The sequence below is a fragment of the Diorhabda carinulata genome, chromosome 11 (assembly GCF_026250575.1).
Source record: "Diorhabda carinulata isolate Delta chromosome 11, icDioCari1.1, whole genome shotgun sequence".
In the NCBI taxonomy this organism is placed as follows: Eukaryota; Metazoa; Arthropoda; class Insecta; order Coleoptera; family Chrysomelidae; genus Diorhabda; species Diorhabda carinulata.
Genome location: NC_079470.1, coordinates 9,023,200 through 9,045,730, shown reverse-complemented (window position 1 = coordinate 9,045,730; position 22,531 = coordinate 9,023,200). Strand labels below are relative to the sequence as shown.

Below are 22,531 nucleotides of genomic sequence, written 5' to 3'. Positions count from 1 at the left end.
CTTTAAGATGTTACTGTTACTAAATCGTCTCGACTTTAGGCCTCTTTTGATTGAAACAAATAACAATAAGTACACAGTGAGCTAACAAATGACAATCAAATATCGACATGCGCAAAAACGACATTACTTTCCGGCCCCACTTAAGGCCGGTACACATCTATCATGCATCCTTCCGATCCGACCACGATCATACACTCGAACGAGTGCCTGAGAGGGAAATGATACTAGAGTTTGAACAGCTTAGCTCACACCTTTGCGATACGTGTCCGATCCCAGTCCTACACGACTCCGATCACGCATCCGATCGTGCATGCTATTCGTTTCACGGCTGCAGGACGAGTGTCGGTTGGAATTTGTGATAATATTTTTGAGTTTTTGTTACTAAATTGACAATAATGTTGGGTATAAAACCGGAAGAGTTTATTGAAGAAGTGAGGAAATATCCAGTACTGTATGACTAGACAAAGGAGCAGTACCGAAACGCCGACTACAAAGTAATGATCTGGAAAAAAGGAATTAAATGTCAAAGGTACAGTACAGATTAAATATTATCCTTACTTATTACATACAAAGTAGACGCATAAACACAATATTCGATGGTTAGAATGCCAAGCGGTGTTCAGAAGTGATTGCTTGTCTGAAATATGTGCCTTGCTTAGAACAAGTTTCTTGGAGTTTAAGTTCCAATAGGTTAAACGCCGCCAACGACATTCTAAAATATTGGTAAAATTTTGTCTCGTCATCTAGCAGATGAGGTAAAAGTGTAGAATATTCTCCTACGGATTTTCTTTTCCAAACAGAATGTACCCAAAATCTGCGTTTTCCTCTGTTCTCCATGAAATCTCTAGGATTTGTTCTTTCTGAACATTTTGGGCACAGAGCTTTTCGCGAGTTTAATTGATTCGAGACTGCCAAGAGTGGCGAATGTATCGAGACAGAGCTGGAAATCGGAAAGAACTCGGAAGCGTGTAGGACATGTGTGCTAACCCCTTCCGATTCCGCACCGATCAGTTCTTTGGAACAAGATCGGACCAGAGTCGGATCGGAGTGGTGTATGACAAGTGTGTCTCGGCCATTATAGTGGATGAATTGATATTTACTTAGTAAGAGATTCGCAGTTATTGACCAAAGTTTTTATGGCAACAGCAAGTTGATTTATGATATCCTTTTCCTTCTTGCCTTCTTTGTTGTACGTTGGTAATTGAATTTGTTTGACGTAGCAGGGTAATATTGCTTCTAATATTATCTAAAATGAATATGAGAATCGTAGGGTGACGAATAACATGTTTTACTACAGAAAAATATTTTAATTCATTACCATTCTTCCTTCAACTCATACTGTTTTTTTGGATGGTAAAAATTTTGTAATCAATATTTAACTAACTTCCCGTTAAACAATCAACTTGAAATTTTGTATATTTACTCTCGATGACAATATGAATCGATTAAAGAATTAATTGACCAAATTTTCAAATTTAGTCAATTAACCTATTAAGTTGATATTTCATATGGAGAAATTCGTTTCATTTTACACCATAGATGGCGCTATAACTTCTATATAGATTGTGATACATGACTTTATTAATATTAATAATTAAAATACACATTTTTGTTTGAAATATGCTACGAAAACTCGGAAGTTTGAAAGAGGTTTTATGACAATTTGCTAAAGATATGTGCTAGTTTTTATTGGTGTTGATTCATACATACCAGCATCTGGTAACCTCTAACACTTTCAGATGAGTAGGAAACTACCATAACACACATTGAAATACAGTCCAATATGGTAACCATTTCGTTCTCGTCGTGGTAGCAAAAATCGATTGCTTTTAAAGGTTTTTCTTCTTTGACCAATTCTGCTATGTTCAATGGATCTGGAGATGGCGTTTCCAGACTCATCAGGAGGTTGAATAAACAACTAGATTGAATCTAAAATAAAATGTCATTTGAATGTAGTAATATCTGGTAAAATATATATTCTAATATACCGTTTATTTCACCGATTTCCATAAATGATGATATCTCTTATGTTAAAAGAAACCTTTTGTACTTACTTTAAGAACTAGGAGGACCTCTCTGTATATTTTGAGACACCACGAAACTTGTTAGAGGTGGCAACGCATTTTAAAATACCGTTATCCCTAGTAGTAAGCTCTGATAGCAAACTTATTTGGCGATATATAATTTCTGCTTATTTTTCAATAAATATTCACATGATGACCGTTTCAAGACGACACATGAGATAGATGAAGCAATTCATCAATTTTTTGCATTCCAAAACATGATTGGATCAAGTTTATAAGATCTGGATGTTTCGGTTACCAAAGTGCATTTATGTATAGGATGATGAATTTGAAAAGTGATCAATTATTTTCTTGAGAAGACTTGTATTTCAAAATATACAGCTTCACCTATTACTGGCAGGAAACTTTAAGTAACAAATAGAGCCTCTTTAATCCCAAATATGTCCAGCAGCATTCTAAATCGGTTACAATGTAATCATAAACATGTAATTTGACTAAAATCGCTATAGAAGCAGACTAACAAACTAGAAAGGGCTGAAATTTATCACTGCTTTTCCAACAACTCACATTTCATCAAACGTCACCGTTTTAAGGTTAGAACATAGCTGGATTTCAGGATACAGACTTATAAGGAGATTATTTTAAAGAATAAAATTTATCATGGAAAAAAATATCTTGCTTCTTTGTTAAGTTGGAAACTTTTCGGACAATCCTTGTAGCAAACGCTATTCACTTATAAACATCTAATATAGAATTTGCAGAATTGGGAAGATTAATTTTACCTTATGAGCATCGCCGTAAGTTCCTTCCTCATCAGTATCCAACATGGCGGAAACGGAACCAAACATTTGCAAAATAAATGGTTTCCTATTCATCAGATAAAATTGTTTCACAGCATATTCGATTGTGGTAGTCACCAGCTTATTTGTCTGATGATTGGAGTAGATTTTCAATAAAGTCGGCATGATTAATAGATATCTGAAAATTGTTTTACATCAACCTATTTGTCTTAGTTTCCAGTTAAAGAGAATGCATGCCACCATTTTGAATAAGACCGTGACCAACTGCATGTCTCCATGCAGTTACATCGATTTCTAAAGACGGCATCACCATTTTGACGTATCGTGTTTAGATAAGTTTGAAAACGCCCGTCGTCATTAAAGATTTGTGGTTTGTAGCCTTTGGAGAATCATGCCAAAATAATTCTATTCAAGTGAAGACATACACTTGGTCAGATTCAAGATGGGAGCTCCCAAGCTAAAGCCATCGCATCAAAATTTTTTCTGATATTCGCATATTTAAGAGTATGTGATTGAAAAACAACTTTGTATCAGAAAATATATACTCCGGTTCAGAAGAGAATTTCAAATAGTAATACATCCAGAATAAAAAAAATAGAGTAAAATATACTTTGTATTAATCATTCAAAATGGAGAGAATGATGGTCATGAAGTCATTAACAAAGAAATAGAAAATACCTTAACTCTTACATATGTAAATTGCTGCGATATTAAGAACTTTCCATACAGTAAACCAGTTTTCGAGGAATGCGCCTTATCTTTTTGATATCTGGGATAAACCCCAAGCTGAGTGGGGTATATGATAATCATAATAATATAGAAGTATGAAAAATATATCTGGCAAGATAAGGGAAAAGAAAGCTGGAAATATGTTTAAGAAACAAGTTGATGAATTGTTGAAATGTTTGAAAAAATATATTAATTATTGCTATAAAAACATACCTTGGAAAATACTTTTGATATGATGAAGAGGTTGAATTAATCAGAAAAAGTATAACTATTTGATTAATCACTTACTTACCCATTTGTTGAAAATATATTTTTGAAATGAAAAGCGGCGTTTATATAAGTCGCTGTAACGTATCTTAAAATACAAGCATCTTCAGAATGCAGAACTAACGCTCCATTCAAAACATTCACAAATAGATGAATATCTCCAGAATAAGCGAAATTTCCTGCCATAGCCTCGAACATTCTTGCTATAAGTCTCACCCACATAAATTTATGTAAGACGTCCAAACCAAGAAGCTCTTTTCCTGAAACAATCGCACTTGAGATAATTTTTTCTTTTCATGGTACATATTTACTATTAAATAAAACAAAATTATTTTGATCTATTTAATTCTTATAGAACAAATAGCTACATAGACTGCTACTCCTTCTATTCTCCCCTAGAAAGGGAAAACGACAAAACATCTTTTAGAACTAACCTTAACAAGTTGAGACTTTCGATTCTCTTTCAATTCAATAATTCCGATTTCAATTCATGCACCTCTTGGAACAATATAACAATTCAGGTCATCGATTTTATTTTAAATCGCCAACCGATCAGAATATTCATTGGTATCTGATCTAAACATCCCTTCAATTGTTCCCTCATCGAGTTCACACTAAACTTCAAGTCAGGAGCCAGTTCTATCTATCTATCGATTATTACCTTCACAGGTTACTCTCTGACTCGAAGACTTATCAGTCGTATTTTTACGGTGCTTGTTTGCAGCCAAAAATTACACTCCACAGTAGTCTCACATTATTACCGAATAGGTATCTTACCCCAAAACGTCCCTAGAAGCATGTTTACCAAACTTGTCGTGAATTATTCATTATCTCTCAAATATTTTCGTGAGCTTCCCAAACACAATTTAAACAGCCTTGAACTCTTCAGAATATTAGGTGCTATGCTACAGGGGAAAGAAGTATTAACGTCAAAGGGATCTTGCACGACTCTATGTTCCTTTGGCTGCTCTTAATGGTTCCAAAAGAATTGATAATCAGAATTGATAATTATTTTTTAATCATAAAAGCATTATAAACTCTTTTTGATTCTTTCGGAGTCTTTGAAAGTAGCCAAAGAAATATAGAATCGTGCATAGTCGTTAAATATCTTGAGTCCTTTTAGATGTTTTGCAGCTTTCTCTGCCCACATATTCATTCATACAATTGTAAGATTTAAATCTTTCCACTTAATGTAATAACATGTTTGACTACTGGTCTCTCAAGATTCTCTTAGTTTTTTTTGGACTATTGAGATTCAAACTTTTTAATGTAACGTCTGTTTGGATAAATATATATGACATTGGAACAACTTTGTTTTGTTTATTCATAAATAAAATGTCGATGTAAACTTACCTAATGGTCCGCTTTTATATAGATCCAAATCAGATTCAAGAGCTTTTCTTGGGAAAGAAGGAAGTTTCATAAGTTCTTCATGTAGAAAAACAACCCTTTGTACCACCATGTCTACGTTTTTCAATATCGCCCATGTAAGAAGAACTTTACCGATTTCAACGAACTTGTGAAGCAGTTCTTGTTTTTGCAACGCGTTAAATGCAACATCAGGCTTCATATGAACCAATTCCAATTGTGGATACTGTGATCTTTTGAAAAAATAATAATCGCGGACATATGACGAAGGATTTCTAATTTGATCTACAATAATCAAAATGTCTTATAAAGTGAAATGTTCAATGTACGATACTCACGAGTTTTATAATCGACCAAAAAGAATTCTTTATGTTTAGATTCTTCAATTCCGAAAAAATCTAATCCCTCTCTTAAGATTTGACAAAATTGGGTATCTTCTTGAACTGGAAATTGCGAAGGGATACCTCCCGCATCAGGATCTAAAATAAAAATTGTGTAAAAAGTTATAGATTCCATAATATGAAAACACTGATTTAATATTACCTTGCGGACCATGTACGATAATCTTTTTTGCCGAAGGGACATTAGCAGTAAGTAAAATTGATGCATCACATTGTTCCTTCCTTAATATTTGCTTGAGATCTTTGAACATAATACCATGAACGCTGTGAACCACCTACAAATATGTTTTCAATTAATATTTAATTGAATTTCATTTAAAATTATTTCAATTCATATGATTATTTGATCTTACCATCCATAAAAGTGAGAGAGCAGCTCCAATAAGCTTTTGACCATCTTCATGCGGCGTTCTTACGTAAAACATAACATAACCTATAATATAATTATAAAGAGCAAAAGCTGCTTGTTGTGGTAGCTTCGGAATGAATCTTATCAAATGTCTCAATATTTTGAACATTAATTCTTGTTTTTCTCTCGTAAGTCTTTCCAGAATATACCTAAAATAATATTCAACTTAGAAAGGTAGTGTCAACATTGCTTTCATCGTTAAAAGCGGTGACATAGGTGAACTGCTGCGCCGCCTCAGGTAAATTCTTCCTTCAGAGCTTTATTCACATTTGAGACAATAATTGTTCGCAACATAGTGAAGCTGATGATATTGAAATGGTCCTTAAAGTCTACCGACTACCTAATTTATTTGAACATGTATGAATATTAATAGTTAATGGTCGTTATAAAAAAATACCAAATCTAAAATGGATTACCTCAGAAATAAAGCACTGTCTTCCACCAAACACGTCCAAATAACTTGATATGCTACTTCATATACTGCATTTCCATCTGCGGAAACTGCTGCATCGTCTAAGAGATTTATTATCTGAACAACTGCAGAACACAGACAAGAAGGGAATAAAGAATGAGCGGAATGGAGATGATGACCGGTATTCCTAGGTTGTCCATCAGCTTGTTCATCATCAACTAGAATTTAATAAAACTTTAAATGTTATACTATGTAATTATCTAAATTTTGTAGTTATTCAACAATAAACTTTTAGAAAGAACTCAGAGATAACTAAGCCACTAATTATGAATAGGAACTGTATGATTATAGTTTTTATTGAAATAACCTACCTTCTTCATGTTCTTCGCTGGTATGATACAAACTTGGTTCATGTGCAGCTTGCATTGTAATTGGAATGGTTGTAATCAAAAAGTTTTCTCGTTCTTCCCTTTTCTTATCATCTTGTGCTTGTAACGCCATTTTTATCAGCTCAGTTTGTTGCTTTTTTCTAGTTTTTGTAGCTGTAACTAGTGATCTCTAGAACATTAAAACTGTAATCAATTTAATCCGAAAGATAGCCAAGCCACTTACATGTCTTTCTTGATTAATAGTAACTTCTTCAACTTTTGTTTTAACTAGCAATTCCCAAGGAGAATCTACTACATCCAAGGATTCGATACCGATTTTTGGTGAAGGTAAAGTGAATTCAATACCGGGTGGTGGTACTTTGAAAAGTAATTGGGCGTTTTCTTCCATTCTTGGCCATACTTGGTATCTCATCTTCCATAACACTTGGAAACTAAAATATCATCAATTTCATGAACATCTATGGAAAATTATTCTTTCAACTTACCGTAGGATAGCATTAATTCTAGTAGAGCAATCAGGATGCGAAAGACCGTGTTGCATTATATCGGATGCTGTTTGAGGAGATTTAACAGCTCCAAGTATAAAAATGGAAGCTGCGCAAGCCGTAACTTCCTGATTTGGTTCAAGAAGTAATTCCCAAGCTACCGGAATAATTTCTTGAAAATGATCTTCGTTTAGGATTACTGCTCCTTTGAGTAATACTGCTAAATGGGAATGGAAAGCATCTTTAACCTAAAATATGAGCTTATATTTTTCCACTCATTGATATAGTGTAAGTAACGAATTGAACTTACTTGGGCTTTAATATATTTTAAAATAAGAGGCGTTTCCTCAGGTTTTTTGACAGAAGTAGTTTTTTGATCTCCTGCATCAGAATCTATAATATCGCGAGAAGATTCTTTGGAATACATTTTACCCAGCTGGTCAGTATTTTTATCAATTCTAAAAAAAATAAAGTAAGTTTTCTTCCATAGTTATATGAATCACTTACTTATCTTTTTTCCCAACACTATCTTTTCTTCTAATCGGGGATACGGTTGAGCTAGTTTGATCTGATACTTTTCTATTCTGTCCCTTTTCTTTCTTAGTCTTCTTTTTATCGCCAAAATCCATACACAATCTATCCTCCAATATTCCGAATTCTTCGCCATACACTTTCCTTACCGCTTTAATAAGTCTACTACATCCTCTCATAACTCTTCTATAGCAAAAAGGATGACAAAAATTTTGATGAGGGCAATAATAGTAAAGAGAATTAGATACTTGGATCATAGTTTTCAGCCACGGCATATGCTTTGAAGTGTCGTCAGTGTCATTACTGTCGCTTGGACTTTCGGGAGGCTGTTCATCGCTTAGAACACCAGGTGATTCTTCACCACTAACCTCCCCTGGTGCTCCAGGTTCAGAAGTATCGCTTCTATCCGATATGGAACTAACTTTTCTTTTAGATTGAATGGAATCTGTGCGTTTCACTGAATCAGGAATCTTCCCTACACAAAATAATATAAAAACTTATTCCATCTTATTCCATCTCTTCATTTTCCAAGATAATTCAAATCTCAAACGTAAAAATAGTAAACTTATATATTCAAATTATGCACTTCTATCATTCCAAAAATCAGAAGGCTTGCAAAAAGTTCTTTCTTTTTGGTTTAGCATCAACTATAAGAAAATTATGGTACAGATAAATTCCACTTAGAGCTCGATTATTAAAAAAAAAACTGGCACACTATGGTATTTATTTTGTAGAGTTTTCCGTCTTAAAATTGAAGAAGAATTGGCAAAAATGATATTTCAAATTAACAGCTGTTCAAAAGTTAAGGATGTAATTTGAATTCGATTTTTAAAGCTGAAGAAAAAAATTTAATAATACTCTTTAGAGGGATATATATTTGTTAACTGTTCAATGAGAAAAACGAAGTAAACCTTTTTTCCTTATCTCAGAGTACTGAAAATGGAACAAATTGCCTATATAGAATGAATGGATTCAAATCAGACGGCTATCAATAGATGAAGAAAACCTTTATTGTCTATTTGCTCTAAAACCACCGCAGCTCGTTGTAGTCTTGGATTATCATCAATAAAAATGACCTGGGGACCCATAGCGGCATGTAGTTGTGGCCACCACTAGATTCTTATTTACATGTCTTGCCTTATTTTTATCTTTGTAAGTCCGTTCATGCAAGGGAGTCTAAAGATAATCCTAACGAAACTCAAAGTGAACATCCAGTTCCTCAATTCATTACGCCAGCCTTGGTATTCCAGTGCAAAACTAATATTTGTTGTCTATGCGTAGATGTCAATGGTACTCTCCTCAAAAGTCGCATGAATCTAAAATTAGCATTACAGATTCTTCCCTGTATTGAAATGGTTAGAGAAACACATATAGCAAGTTTTTCTCCCAGGTTCCTGCAGGCATTATGAGGATTTGTTTCAGCCGTAAGTACCAAATAACAAACATCAAAGGTGGTTGTTAATATGGGTCTTCAATTTTTTCGTATTATGGCAATTTCCTCCAGTTTTCTGGAACCGATGAAACATTCTCAAATTGAGAATTTTGGACATATTTAGTCTGTGTTGAGCCCACTTCGAGTAATCTAATAACCTAAGAAGACGATTCGATAGTTAGTTTTCTTTCTAGCATTATTGAAAATAACAAAACGTTCTGCAATTCTGAATTCAAATAGCTTATCACAGATCCACAAAATCAAAAAATAAAACACCAAAATGAGATTCATTAATGTTTTTTCTAATGATTTCAAATTTAATAAGCAATTGCAAATATATCTATTTAGTTTTGAATAGTTTAGAAAAATCCTTAACGTTTGATACACCTAGTATATGTATTCCTATTATTATATTTATATCTCTTACAATCTGGATCCATTCCATCTTTGGTGCCTCTTCTCAGTTTTAAGCTGCGCCTTTTGAAAGAACCTCCACTTGGTGCTGCCGTGCCTCTTCTCAAAATATATGATGGTCTTGCCTGCTGTCGCTTTGGATCATCACCTTGCAAAAATTGCTACAATATTTGTTTTTAGTATGAATGAATGTATACAGTATAAGTTTTTATCATACCTGTAATGTTACAGTTGTATTGCTGCTACCTTCTGATTCATTATCTGGTTCGTGAACCACAAAACTTATTTTTCTTTCTCCAGTTTGGCCTAATGAAAATAATTTATTATAATAATTTCATAATTTCTTTAATATCCAGTTTTAATGAAGAAATTTTATCACCTGAATCTCTGTCACCTGCTATTGATTGCAAACTTTGTGCTGAAGTTTGAGAATGGCCCATAGAAGATAAAGCCATACTCCACCTCCTATTGGCTTCTCTGCTATATAACTTATCCCAAGCGGTTGGCTTACCCTTTTCGATTATTCTTGATGATTTCGGTAAAGTTTGATATGTTTCACGTAAAAACGCAGTAATTTCTTGCAGAAGAACACAAGCTATCAGTCGCAGTGCCATAGGACAAGAAGATCCATATGAATGTATACTTGCCTCGTCCAAGAAATCTTCTTCTTCATCTTGAATCAACAGTTCTCTTTGTTTTTGTTCATCCGTAACCATTGCGATAACTGATGCTCGTAGTGTTTTATCTTCATTAATAAATTCTTCCAATCTTTGTCCAATTATCTATGACGGGGAAAAACTCACGATTATTAATGATTTGATTTACTACGAAGATGGTCTCAGAAGTATCTGACCTGACCTATCTATACAGCTTATAGTTGTTTCGTATTTGTTTGGCAGCCATCAATAGTGAACGTTTGCAGTGAATTTGTAAACATGGAAAAAATTAGTCACCGTTATGTGATACAATACTTTTATTTGAAATGCCTGAGCCCTATCAATACAAAAGCTGATCTAGAATCTACTCTAGCTGAGCCTGTTCCTTCGTTATCAACAGTAAAATATTGAGTAGCAGAATTTAAACGAGGTCGTACGGCCTTTGAAGATCAGCATCGCAGAGGTCGAGCAAATGAGGTGACGACAAAACGGTACTGGATGATTTTCGACTGAAAGTGCGTGAACTAGTAGACATAGTAAGCATTTCAAAAACCTCGGTACACCGCGTTTGCCCACAATGGAACAAAAACAGCGTCCTGAAGATGTTTCTATCGAGTGTTTGGCAATATTTCTTAGAAATAATATCGAATTTTTGCGTCGTTTCATAACTATGGATGAAACGTGGGTCCATCACACAACACTTGAAACGAAAGAATAATCAAAACAATGCACTGAACAAAGCCGGCTCCAAAGAAGGCAAAGACCGTTCCATCTACAGGCAAGGTCATGGCGTCGTTTTTTTGGGATGCGCGTGGGATAATTTATAAAATAAAAAGAAATAAAAAACGGCCGCATTTGGCTAAGAATAAAGTGTTGTTTCATGAAAGCAATGCACCAGCTCACACATCCGTTATTGCAATGGCCAAAACTAATGAATTAAAGTTTGAATTGCTACCTCATGCATCCTATTAGCCAGATTCAACCCCTTCGGATTATTATTTCTTCCCAGACTTATAAATGGCTCGGTGGTCAAAGATTTTCCAACAATGAAGAGGTGATGTAGGCAGTTAATGGCTATATATAAAAAAGTGTATCGAACTTATTATGCATCGCTGGGAAAAGTGTATGAGCGAAAAGGAGATTACGTCTAAAAAGAAATATATTATTTCCAAAATTATTGTGTTTTCTCTGTTGGGCCAGGTACTTCTGATACCATCCTCGTATATACATAAATATATGTATTTTTACTTACTTCTGCCCACTGATAAAACATTTTCCCTGCGGCTCTTTGCATAACATGTGATCTTCGAAGTCCAGTAGTACTATTTCCTCTTGCTGGTATAGGACCTGATGGTCTGTACACTGGGATATTATACTTCATCCACGGAGGCCACTGATTTTTATTACAACAATGAACAAAATATGCGCATTCTAGAAGGAGAGATGCTCTTGCCACTACAGTTGAATGAGGCTGAAAAATTAATTTCAAATAAATCTTTGTTTTATTTATAAACTGTTAATTTATACCAAGTCTAAAACTGACGCTAATAGATGGGCATCAGGAACAGAGCCAGGTGGACATGTTTCTAGAAGAAAAGATAGTCTTGACACTCCTTGGCAAACTAAATTCGTTGAAACCAATCTTCTTTCTTTTAGGACTACAAATTCTGATTCTCTAGATGTTTCACCGAATTCCATGGAATTTTTTCTACTAAAATCTGCGAGAGTGAAATTATTATAATAAATAATGAAATAATTATAATTATTATATTTTCAACAGCTCAAGGTAAATGGATACCTTATTGGTAAATGTTATTTACATCCTTTAAAACAGAGTAAAAATGTGTTGTTTACAATATAGGAAGAAAAAAAATTATTAATTATAAAGATAAGCCTTCTCTACAAAAAAATAACAACAGCATAATGTACATACATCCACCAGCAGATTCTTCTTGACTACCATCTTTCTTCTTTCCTTTTTTCAAAACAAATTTGAACTTGTCTTCCATTCTACGTTTAGCTTTTTGAATACTTTGACTCACGTTACTAAAACCAAATGGACACTGTTACATGAGAAGCAAGTCATATTAATCGCTTTAAAACTACATGGGTTTATGTATGAGCGTGATGTACATAGTGAGGATGGTTACTTTAAAACTTAACGTAAGGAACAGTAGTGGAATATGCGATTGAGCAAATTGTTGATAATAGTATTTGATCAAGATAAATTTTGTGATACAGCACGACCACGGCAAAGCTTCTTGTATTTACGCCATAATGTGTCTTGATGACAAAGTACTTGTGGACGCTTAATTAGGTAAAGCAGTGAAATGTTTTGTAGGAACATCATTAACATAATATACAGCTATTCTATTGCAGTAAATACAAACAACGTAGGCTGCTATAAGCAATAACACTAGCTAATAGATCACAGTGTTAACACTTTGCATAATTGGGTATTCTAATTTCGCGCAGAAATGCGAAGAAAATCGTTACACCTTTGCGTTCTTCTTTTATTGCTTTACGTAATTTTGGTACTAAATTAAGATAATAAACGAATGAAATTTTTTCATTGGTGGTGAACCTCGACGTTTCCATTCCTTACCACAATTTTTTAAACGCCAGTATTTAATCACTGCAAGTTGCTCGACACAATGCGTTTTCGTACTGAGGTGTACATGATGATGAATAATTTATTTTGGTTCATGGATGGGCCAGTGTAGAAGCAAAGAGGTTAGCCGAAGTATTTGATTATTTGTGAACAAACCTTTTTCCATGTTCTTTCTGCTGATAGTATTTTGACGCTTGTCTAATAAAGCTCGAAGTATCAGTGAAAGAATCACCATTGTCTACATTATCTAATTCATCAGTTGATGAAGTATCTCCTTTTCTGAACCAGTTAACTGAAATGAAATAATTTACTTTACATTCACAAAGAGAATTTCAGTTTTGGGCCTTACCTAAGCCTCCTAATTTAGACTTTTTTGTTTTTATAGTTATCGTTGGTTCCACAGCGATACCTAGTGCTCGTTCGCTTTGTCTTGGAGTCAAAATATGATGTTTTTTTCTCAAATTTCCCAAAGGACTCTGACTAGTTTTTGGTAGTTCCTCCGCTTCAGTTTCCAAAAGACTCTGAAATTATTTTGTTTAAAAATATTTAGATGATAGTAATTTTATCATCTTACTGGACAAGTCGATGAAGTACTTCGTTTTTTGAAAAGAGATTTTCTTGTACCTTTGTCTTCTGTATACGATTGTGTATCTGTTGGTATGTCTTGTTGCTCTTCTATTTCTGAAGGATGCATATGCCTTAAAAAACCAACAACCATAAATGTATGAGTAAATGAAGACTTGCAAATATAAGTAGTTGCTCTTTCGTGTACATTTGAATAGGAATTAGACAGAATTTAGACATTTAGACAGAATTCTCAATCGCCTTGGACAGAATCAAAATTGGATGAGAGAAACGGATATTCAACACGGTAAGAAACGTATCCTCACATGCAGCAAAGTTCATCTGAAAAACAGTTTTTCTAACCGTTAGATAAGACAAAGATAAGCCATAGAATTGCCAACTAGGTCACCAAACTTGTTACTTCTTGATTATTTCTTTGGATATACCCGATAAAAGTGTTTGTGGTGAAACCAGCAGATCTAAAGGAATTCGGATACTAAAAATTATAAACATATATTCGATAACCCATTAGAAAAAATAATTTGTATATTTTATTCATGAGATCATTTTGAAAAACTTTAGTTCATTTTGTATAAAGAATTTTTATTTGTAACTAAGTTTAATAGGGGTTCATTTATGTTAAAAACCTGTTTATGTTATTTTTTGCTAAAATATCTCTCACCTAATCACTCTAGTAGTCTGGAGAGTAGCATCTTTTTTGCTAGGTCTATCAGCAGTATCAATTAAAGCACTTAAAGCTACCCTTCTAAAAATACTACCATGTCCTTCTTTGATGTATGTCATTAATTGCCTGATTTCGCAGTAAAGACCCTAAAAATAGATTAGATAACAACAAAATATTAAACAAACAAATATTAAATACTTTTGTAGTCAGAACAACAATGTTTTGAATTGTTACAACGCGTATTTGGTGATGGAAGTCCTTCACGACAACCGTCTTACTGGTTTAGCGAATTTTTAATAGAATGGGTATTGCTTGGTGGTAAGGCACTTGTTGAAAGGCCCGATTGTATAGTTACTGTTAGAAACATTGAGAGATTGAGACGTATGATCAGAGAAGGTCCAAGATGCATATATAAAGTGGTTGAGGCAACTTGGTGTTTGATCCGCAAATTCTATTTATGTACGCCGTTTTCTTTCATAGAACGGTATTAGTGAAAGCAATTAAGCTAGAAGTAAATCAAGTTACAGTAAATTGGTGCCTTCAATTCTGCAGCCAGTCAATATCCGCAGGGTGCATCACTATCAACGGAGGTTGATATAGATGAAGCAATCTATAAAGTTGTGGATGTATTGATTAGATGGTAACTAGTTTGAATATTGTATATATAAAATCATTTTACTAAAAGAAGAATCATCAACATCATCAAAATAACCATTAACTGCCGCCGACATCACCACTTCATTGTTGAAAAATCTTTGACCACCGAGCCATTTTTCAGGTCTGGGATCAGAAAATAATCCGAGGAGCCTAAATCTGAGGAATAGACTGCATGAAGTAGCAATTCAAACTTCAATCAATTAATTTTGGCCATTGCAATAACGGATGTATGAATTGGTGCTTTGTCTTGATTCTTGATTCTTCCACGCGTATCCCAAAACGCCATGACCTTGCTTGCAGATGGAACGGTCTTTGCTTTATTTAAAGCTGATTCTCTCTTTTCAGTCTATTGTTGTGATTATTGTTTTTCAATTATAGACTGACAAAACTAACAAATAAATATATAATATAATATAATATATAATATATATTATAGAATATAATATAGAACTTACAACATTTTCCGGCGATTTGATGTCTTTGCTGGATTCGACAAAACGTGTAACCAAAGGTTTGAAGACATGAGATATAATGGTGCCCTCGATTCCTTTGATTCCACCGCCTCCAAGGCCTGTGCCAAAGTTCCTACCATAACCACCTTGCGATACTGTGTCCTGTGACTTGCTAGAGTCCCTCTTCTGGTCTATTGAAATTTGCAAAATTTTCTCAAAAAAACCCAGTGGTTTTCTTGATAGAATGACATTACGTTGCACCAAAATATGATTGTGTAAGAAATTATGTATATATATTATATTATAGTTACTTATAGTATTTTTTGTAAATAGTTTTTGATAAAGACAATTATTATAAGGTCTTTCTTACAGAGTGTATGTACTGAATGATATGGTTAATTTATAGGTTGAAATATATACCACAATACTTTTGCTTCACGTTCATATCCAGGTAATCAAAATTACGTATACGCTCTAAGTAGTAATTTGGTTTACAATTTCTGAATCTGTTTACTACTATAGAAGCTCTAGCTTCAGAGTTCCAAGAATGAGAGTGGAAGGTAAATCCTAAACCTAAACACCCGACCAGCTTTAATAGTGCCTGCAGTGTGGGGATAACTGTGTAATTGATAGGGGGAGGGTGATAACGAGCTTACGCTCTTCCTCTAAGCTGTAAGAAACTTATATACTCAGAACAGTGAAAGAAGTTTTATTATTGCCAGCATGCTGGAATCAGAGGAGTCCTAGAAGAACACTTATGCTGCGATAATTATGAAACACGGCCTTTTCAGCCTTCCGAGAGCGGATACCATTGCAAGGTATGAGAGCTCTGGTAGGATTTTTGTCGATAAGAGTCAGACAGTAGCCGACAATAAGCGGCTATCAGGTGGCCATGAAGATTTCCACTCTCATAGAAAAAATAACTTATGGAGATTATAATGTTCGGAAATGAATCGCCTTGGTGGCTGTTTCTATAGACTTGCACTTCTCCAAAAAAAGGAGTAACGTCTACCTGTCCAGTAGATTTTTCAGATACTACTCGAAGTAGGAATACTTCACGTATGGACGAATCTGGGTCTGGTAGAGGATTAGAAGCTGTGCGGAGTGTATAGATTTTTTGTCCCAAAGAGGGTTTGTGAAACTGCAGTATTGTATGACATAATAAAAAAGTGGTATCGTGTATTGGTAGACTGTCGTATACAGTCGAAGTCTACCACATGACAGTGTCGTGTGAACAATGAGTAGCACAAATGTAAATGGATTCATGTAAACAGCAGACATTTTCAATCGTCTTTTAACGCATTATAGACAAAAAAGTTTTTTTTCACAAGATTAATCCATGAAAGAGTCATGGTTCTACCACTGTACTGTAAAAACTAAAATTCGTGTTGAAGGATCGAGGACCCAGGCACAGGTCCGCCATGGCAACAACAGGGATAGCTCAGGACGCTCAGGCAGGTAACGGGAACTACCGTAGTATTCAAGTTTGGTTTGGCTCTCAGCGATTACTAGCTGTTTGCAAAACTAACGACGTTCTTATATAGGTACGTTCGTTGAGTTCTGACACACGATTTTATTTACAAAAGACAGTATCACTGTATTGTGGGTCACAATAAACATGTTTTCTTCATTATTTACAGCTATTTTTTATATAAACTTCAACGCGGAGTACCTAACATTAGTTAGGTCGTTATATTTTAGTGCTACTCTAGAAGCTCATTCCTGTCTTATTGAGCCATTATTACCCAACACTTCTCTTACAAATTGTGTTAATATGAAAATAACTTAACGAAATAAGCCTGAAATGTCAATTCAATGAATGTCAATAATGATATCAAATTATTCTTATCATACAATTGAATCATATCAGTAGCAAAATATGGTTTGGTCTGTTTAGTTTCCTAAATAAATTTTGTTAATTCGTGTATAAATATGACGATTGTTGACGGCGCAAAACGTTTTAGTCATTCCTTATCAAGATTTTTCTAAAATTTTCTCTACTTTCTTCTACTCTAATATGACGAAGTCTCAGAAAGTGAAACAGCAAGAACTTAAGACCAGTTTTTATTAGGGAGCACAGCATAGCAAAGTAAAGAACAATACATTTAAGATGTAGCTCACATCAAAAGGCTGAATGACGTTACTGAAATTATTTTTTCTTTTAACGACACTGTCGAAATTTTGAAATTTTCAATACTGGCAACATTCAATTAATTACATGAATTTAATAATACTCCTTCCAAATGCAATTAGCTCCAAATGAATAAAGAAACTAAAAATCAGCAGCTACCTGGAAAGTTAGATAAGTTTCTTGATAATTTAGGATACATGTTTGTAATACTTTTATTGCTGGAGTTGATTTGTTTGCTTGTGAATATGAGCTTTGATTAATCTAGTAGTAACTGGTGACCAAGAAGATAATTTGAAAATCAAGAATCAAGTCTAAGTTTCACATTGCAGTTGGATGCTCTAAAAGTTTAATTGTTTGGTCGGGAGTACTTGAATTACAATCTCCATGTCCTATTTCACGCACTTAATGTAGAAGTTTATGCAAAGGCGCCTTCTTCTCTACAAATACGTTATTTTTAAGGAAGAAATCTTCTTTTTTATAGAATTCCTTAGTTTTAACATTTTCGTAGTTTCTAATGGCGACTTATGATAAAAATTTTTGTCATCTTGATCGATCACTGGAATGGTTGCTACGCAAAAAAAATATGAAGCAATAGTTTACGTCTTTACCGAGGTCTTTACTAGCTTCAAGGAAACTTCGCAGTGTTTCAATTTTCAAAAATGACATGAACAATAGATTAAACACTTCTGGTAACTTAACCATGTTGAGAGTATGCTTCGAGTCTCACTTGGAGTTGCATATTCAAGAAATATGCCACGATTATCGGAAATATCTCCTACTATTTATTAAGTTAAAAATAACTTCCATGTTGCCTAAAATCCTGCACACACCCTATTACAGTATATTGTTATTCAGTTGATGTCGTCCTAGAGAACTAAAGCTTGACTGGATGCAGTGAATTTCTACAGTTAGTCACACCATTAATTCGTGGAAAGAGTACGCAGAGCATATTCGTGTTTCCCAGATGAATAATAATACTGGAATGGCGTGAATCGGAAGATTGGTGGATTATTAAACTGGTCAACTGTACTGAGTTGTTTATCAAGGTATCATAAGGCCACTACGAAGTATTTCTTTTTGGATAAGTAGTAAAAGACGTTTTTGCTTTTTATATTCCACTGCCATGTGAAACTCCCTCTTTAGTTTGATTATATCAAGAGGTTTAACGAGAAATATTGATGAAGAAGTGTAGTTGATGTGAACGTACACGTCGATATTTTGATTTCTAAATCGCCAATAATTTCCGAGCAATAATATTTGATTTAGCCGAGATTTAGAATGTGAACTACATTTAAAATAATACAAGAAACTCGTTTTAAGAAGCAATATTATTTTTATTATACCACTAAATTAAAATATATTTAATTAAATTTCGATATGCAGAAATTTCTCAAGTGGAATTTTATAATCAACCACGTAAATAAAATCGTTGATTATTTTATTTAGAATTACGTAAATGCTTGATCTTGTCAAAAGTCCAAATTACGGGTATAAATGAGCTTTAGTCATTTAGGGATAATACATAACATAAATTTAACTATACGGCCCATTTCGCACCAAACCAGTCTAGTCCATTCGCGTCCAGTCAAGTCGGACGCTTTTGGATTGGAAATATTAACTTAGCACGTCTCGACAAGTCCCGCTTAGTATGAAACCAGATTTACACATTCTCTTTGTTTTAATAGTAATAATAAGTTAATATTTCCAATTTAAAAACGTCCGACTTGACTGGACGCGAATGAACTAGACTAGCTTGGTGCGAAATAGGTCTAAGTACTATTTATTATCAATACACACACCTTCTATATCTGTACATTTTTAAAAGCTCCTTAATGACTTGATATAGACAGAGTATATCTTAATAATATTAGATAAAATTAGAAATATGCTGCTAGTAATAGCTATCTTCTAATATTTCTATCTAATGAAGGTAATAGTACATTCGTGACAAATATCGTCGTCATCATCGTTTGTTTGCTTGAGAATTGGTTTCATTGCTTTGAGGAGCTTGAAACTATGGAGGGTAGAAAGAAGGAAAGTCGAAAAAGCTGTTTACAATAATTGACATATCAAAAACCTTTCAGAATGACCAAAAGTATGAAAGTTTGTCCAGGTCGTAAATTAGATTTGGTACTTTCTTTCAAATAAATATAGTTTAAAAAAAAACTAGAAAACACGCTTTTGAAACACATCAAGCTAAAAAGTTGAAAATTATTTTTAAAATAAACTTCAAATAACAATGAAAAAAACGTCGATGTACGAGAAATTTATTGTTTTCATTATTGTTTTAAGCTTATTTTTAACTTTTTCTTCATTGATACAACCCTCGTATAATGGCTTCACTCTTATGGACCTACATCTCGTCGAAACTTATATCGAGCCGTAACGTCGTAGTTAGTAAGGTTGTCGATGTGCTTAATTTCCAACACGGGGATCGGAGGTTCGAATCCTCTATCTAACTAATTTTTTATGGAGTAAGCCACTTTCTCTTAGACCAAACAAACAAACCCACATACAGGTGAGGATAAAATAAGCATGACAATTAACCCGGATGCTAATGTGTTTTCCTTCTCTCTACTCTCCATAATTTAAACTTAACCATCATCATCAAAGTATTTCACAACAAAATAAATCTACTACTTTGGAAGTAATTCTTTCTTTCTTGATTTAGAGATTCAGAGAGTCCATATAAGTTATATTGTTCTACATATGTACTCATCGAAATCCAATTTTTAATATATTTTATTTTAATATTGATAAGAAAACACTTTTCCTTACTCAGAGGCGACAAAAGTGAACTAGGATCTATGCAGAAACCAACATAGGAATGAAATAGATCCATAACGTCAGTTATTGGTTGGTATTTGACGTAATCTTTTAAGAAGCCCTTGAATTGCTTCGGACTAGCTCTATTGAGTTTCACAAGAATATTTTGTGATTGAGTTCTGAGAAACTCAGCGGCAGGTCCTCTTTGACCGTCAGCGCAGCCTTGAGGACAACCGAGATGTTTTAAAACTCTAAAAAATTACATTGGATGAATGTATTCAGTTGTTTAAGTTGAATCAAATTTTTACCTCACTATGGTGTTCATAATAAGTCTGTGTGAGGAAATAGGTTTACTTTTTTCGGGATCACCAACACCGAGTGATCCATGAGTGGAACTTTGCGGTATTTTTCCTGTTCTTCTGTTTGGACTAGCATTTTCATGCTGATTAATAGTATTACTAACGGCTTCTTCTTTCAGACATTGTTTCAAAACACCCATGTCCATTAAAAGTTCGATAATATTCAGAATCACTTCTAAAACTCTTAATGTACAAGAAGCACTGTCTCTAAGTGAGCTTCTATGCGCTGCCTGGAGATATACAAATATTTATATACATGATACATTTAAATGTACATATATTTACCTGCAGAACTACTTGCAAATCGATATCACCATCCTTTGTTATATAACAAGCAGCACCTGGTGCTTCAGGAATGTCTTCACTTGCATAAGTAATATTGGAATCGGTTTGAGAACGAGTTAAGCTGGGTTTTCTTTCTTGCCAGTTTCCTAATTTACTACCTGATAAACTTGCTACATCAAGCTGACTATCCATTGACCCCTTGAGAAAACAGACGGAAGAAGTTATAAAATACTGTCTTGTTGAATGCAACGATTGTAATGAAGCAATAACAGCTAGCTATTTATTTTATTTATAATTAAGTTCGCTTTAATAGCAACCAAAACAAATATATGAATACCTTATTTTTTATTTCAGTACAATGTAAAGAGAAAAACTTCAATTTACATGTTAACCACTTTTATTTACAAAGAACAATTAAGATAAACCTCCAAATACAGAAACACAAAGGAGCTTTAAAAATGGAATTTGTTTGCGTTTCTTCTTGTTGTAAATGTCAACATTCCTCAAAGTTCATGAGATTGTTATTCTTCTGAATATGCTCCCTAGTTATCTTTAAGCTCTTCTGAGTGAGTCTGTAGCATACGTACTTTAAGGGCATTCTGCAATTATCAGTTTGAAATTATTAAGTTATTAGGAATGAGTTTATTAAAATTCGCAGTTTTTCATTTCCAAGAAAGCCATGGATCATTGCGTTAAGGCTTAGCTACACTTACTTATCGTGGGTGTACAGTAGCTCTGCGAATTCTTCACTGGTCACTATTTTCTTTATTTGTGGACTGATTGAAATACCAGATTCAACTTGACCTTTTCATAAAATACTACTTAAGTAATCAAATAATTTGGATTCTTGATGAAGCGTCTTTACAAATTGCTTCATAAGGCCTAATTTTATATGCAACGGAGACATCAAACAGCTCATTCTAGACATTATCTTTCTCAACTGAAACTCAATCCGTTTAGGCACTGAGTGCTGCTTGTAGAGAAGCGAATGTAGTATGGATATTTAGTGTATCCCATTCGAAAACTTATTATCTTTATATCTCCTATCATTGAATAGGTATACATCTTCAAGCTTTAAAGTTTGAAGCAATGTAATTTATTTCCATTGTAAAGACCGCTTCCATCTCTCGAACTGTCGTTGGAAAGACGTCAATCAGAACCCAAAGGATTCCGATTAACACCAATGAACCTTTCACATCATTGCAATAAAAAAAAATAAAAAAAGTCCGTCCTTCTTTGTAAAAAACGATGCTTCCTAATGATATTTCTGAGGTATCAAGGCATTAAACTTTTCTGAATTAATAAGATGTGGATCAGCAGATAATGATACTAGAGTAGTTGTTAATCGTAGATCTGACTTTTTGACGATTATGTCGATTAACTATACAAAAGTAACAATCATTGTTTTGATCAGTGTACTTCTTACCTTATAATGTGTTTTTGCTGTTACTACAGAATTTAGAGAATCTGGAGACTTTAGATAACCATATTATATCTTAACATCGAATGGGAAGATCAGTATAATCTTCAAATGCTAGACATAGTTTTATATTTGATGATAAATTGTATTACAAAATTTTTACCCTTTTTGCTTATTGGTAACTCGCGCTAACTACCAAGGCTACCTACTGCTTCCTGTTCCAAATTCGTAACCTCTCTCTAACCCCATCTCTTGCATGTTAAGACTAATGTTCCTTTAACTCA

General features: G+C 33.9%; 1 protein-coding gene across 1 annotated transcript in view; it reads right to left on the bottom strand.

Annotated features, from left to right (window-relative positions):
* LOC130899254 (protein unc-80 homolog) overlaps window positions 1-22,531 on the bottom strand; it is a 54,761-nt gene that overhangs the window by 15,696 nt on the left and 16,534 nt on the right. The window contains exons 17-44 of the mRNA XM_057809040.1: window positions 20,828-21,025; window positions 20,492-20,772; window positions 20,196-20,434; window positions 15,290-15,477; window positions 14,175-14,323; window positions 13,503-13,626; window positions 13,278-13,449; window positions 13,085-13,220; window positions 12,251-12,363; window positions 11,845-12,035; window positions 11,570-11,788; window positions 10,041-10,443; window positions 9,879-9,967; window positions 9,675-9,822; window positions 7,792-8,290; window positions 7,595-7,742; window positions 7,285-7,532; window positions 7,023-7,230; window positions 6,782-6,968; window positions 6,415-6,628; window positions 5,943-6,147; window positions 5,732-5,864; window positions 5,527-5,667; window positions 5,174-5,473; window positions 3,846-4,080; window positions 2,807-3,002; window positions 1,711-1,929; window positions 1,101-1,246 (exon numbers count right to left, since the gene is read on the bottom strand). Coding sequence (XP_057665023.1) covers window positions 1,101-1,246; window positions 1,711-1,929; window positions 2,807-3,002; window positions 3,846-4,080; window positions 5,174-5,473; window positions 5,527-5,667; window positions 5,732-5,864; window positions 5,943-6,147; window positions 6,415-6,628; window positions 6,782-6,968; window positions 7,023-7,230; window positions 7,285-7,532; window positions 7,595-7,742; window positions 7,792-8,290; window positions 9,675-9,822; window positions 9,879-9,967; window positions 10,041-10,443; window positions 11,570-11,788; window positions 11,845-12,035; window positions 12,251-12,363; window positions 13,085-13,220; window positions 13,278-13,449; window positions 13,503-13,626; window positions 14,175-14,323; window positions 15,290-15,477; window positions 20,196-20,434; window positions 20,492-20,772; window positions 20,828-21,025 — 5,729 coding nt within the window. The remainder of the gene's footprint in view (window positions 1-1,100; window positions 1,247-1,710; window positions 1,930-2,806; window positions 3,003-3,845; window positions 4,081-5,173; window positions 5,474-5,526; window positions 5,668-5,731; window positions 5,865-5,942; window positions 6,148-6,414; window positions 6,629-6,781; window positions 6,969-7,022; window positions 7,231-7,284; window positions 7,533-7,594; window positions 7,743-7,791; window positions 8,291-9,674; window positions 9,823-9,878; window positions 9,968-10,040; window positions 10,444-11,569; window positions 11,789-11,844; window positions 12,036-12,250; window positions 12,364-13,084; window positions 13,221-13,277; window positions 13,450-13,502; window positions 13,627-14,174; window positions 14,324-15,289; window positions 15,478-20,195; window positions 20,435-20,491; window positions 20,773-20,827; window positions 21,026-22,531) is intronic.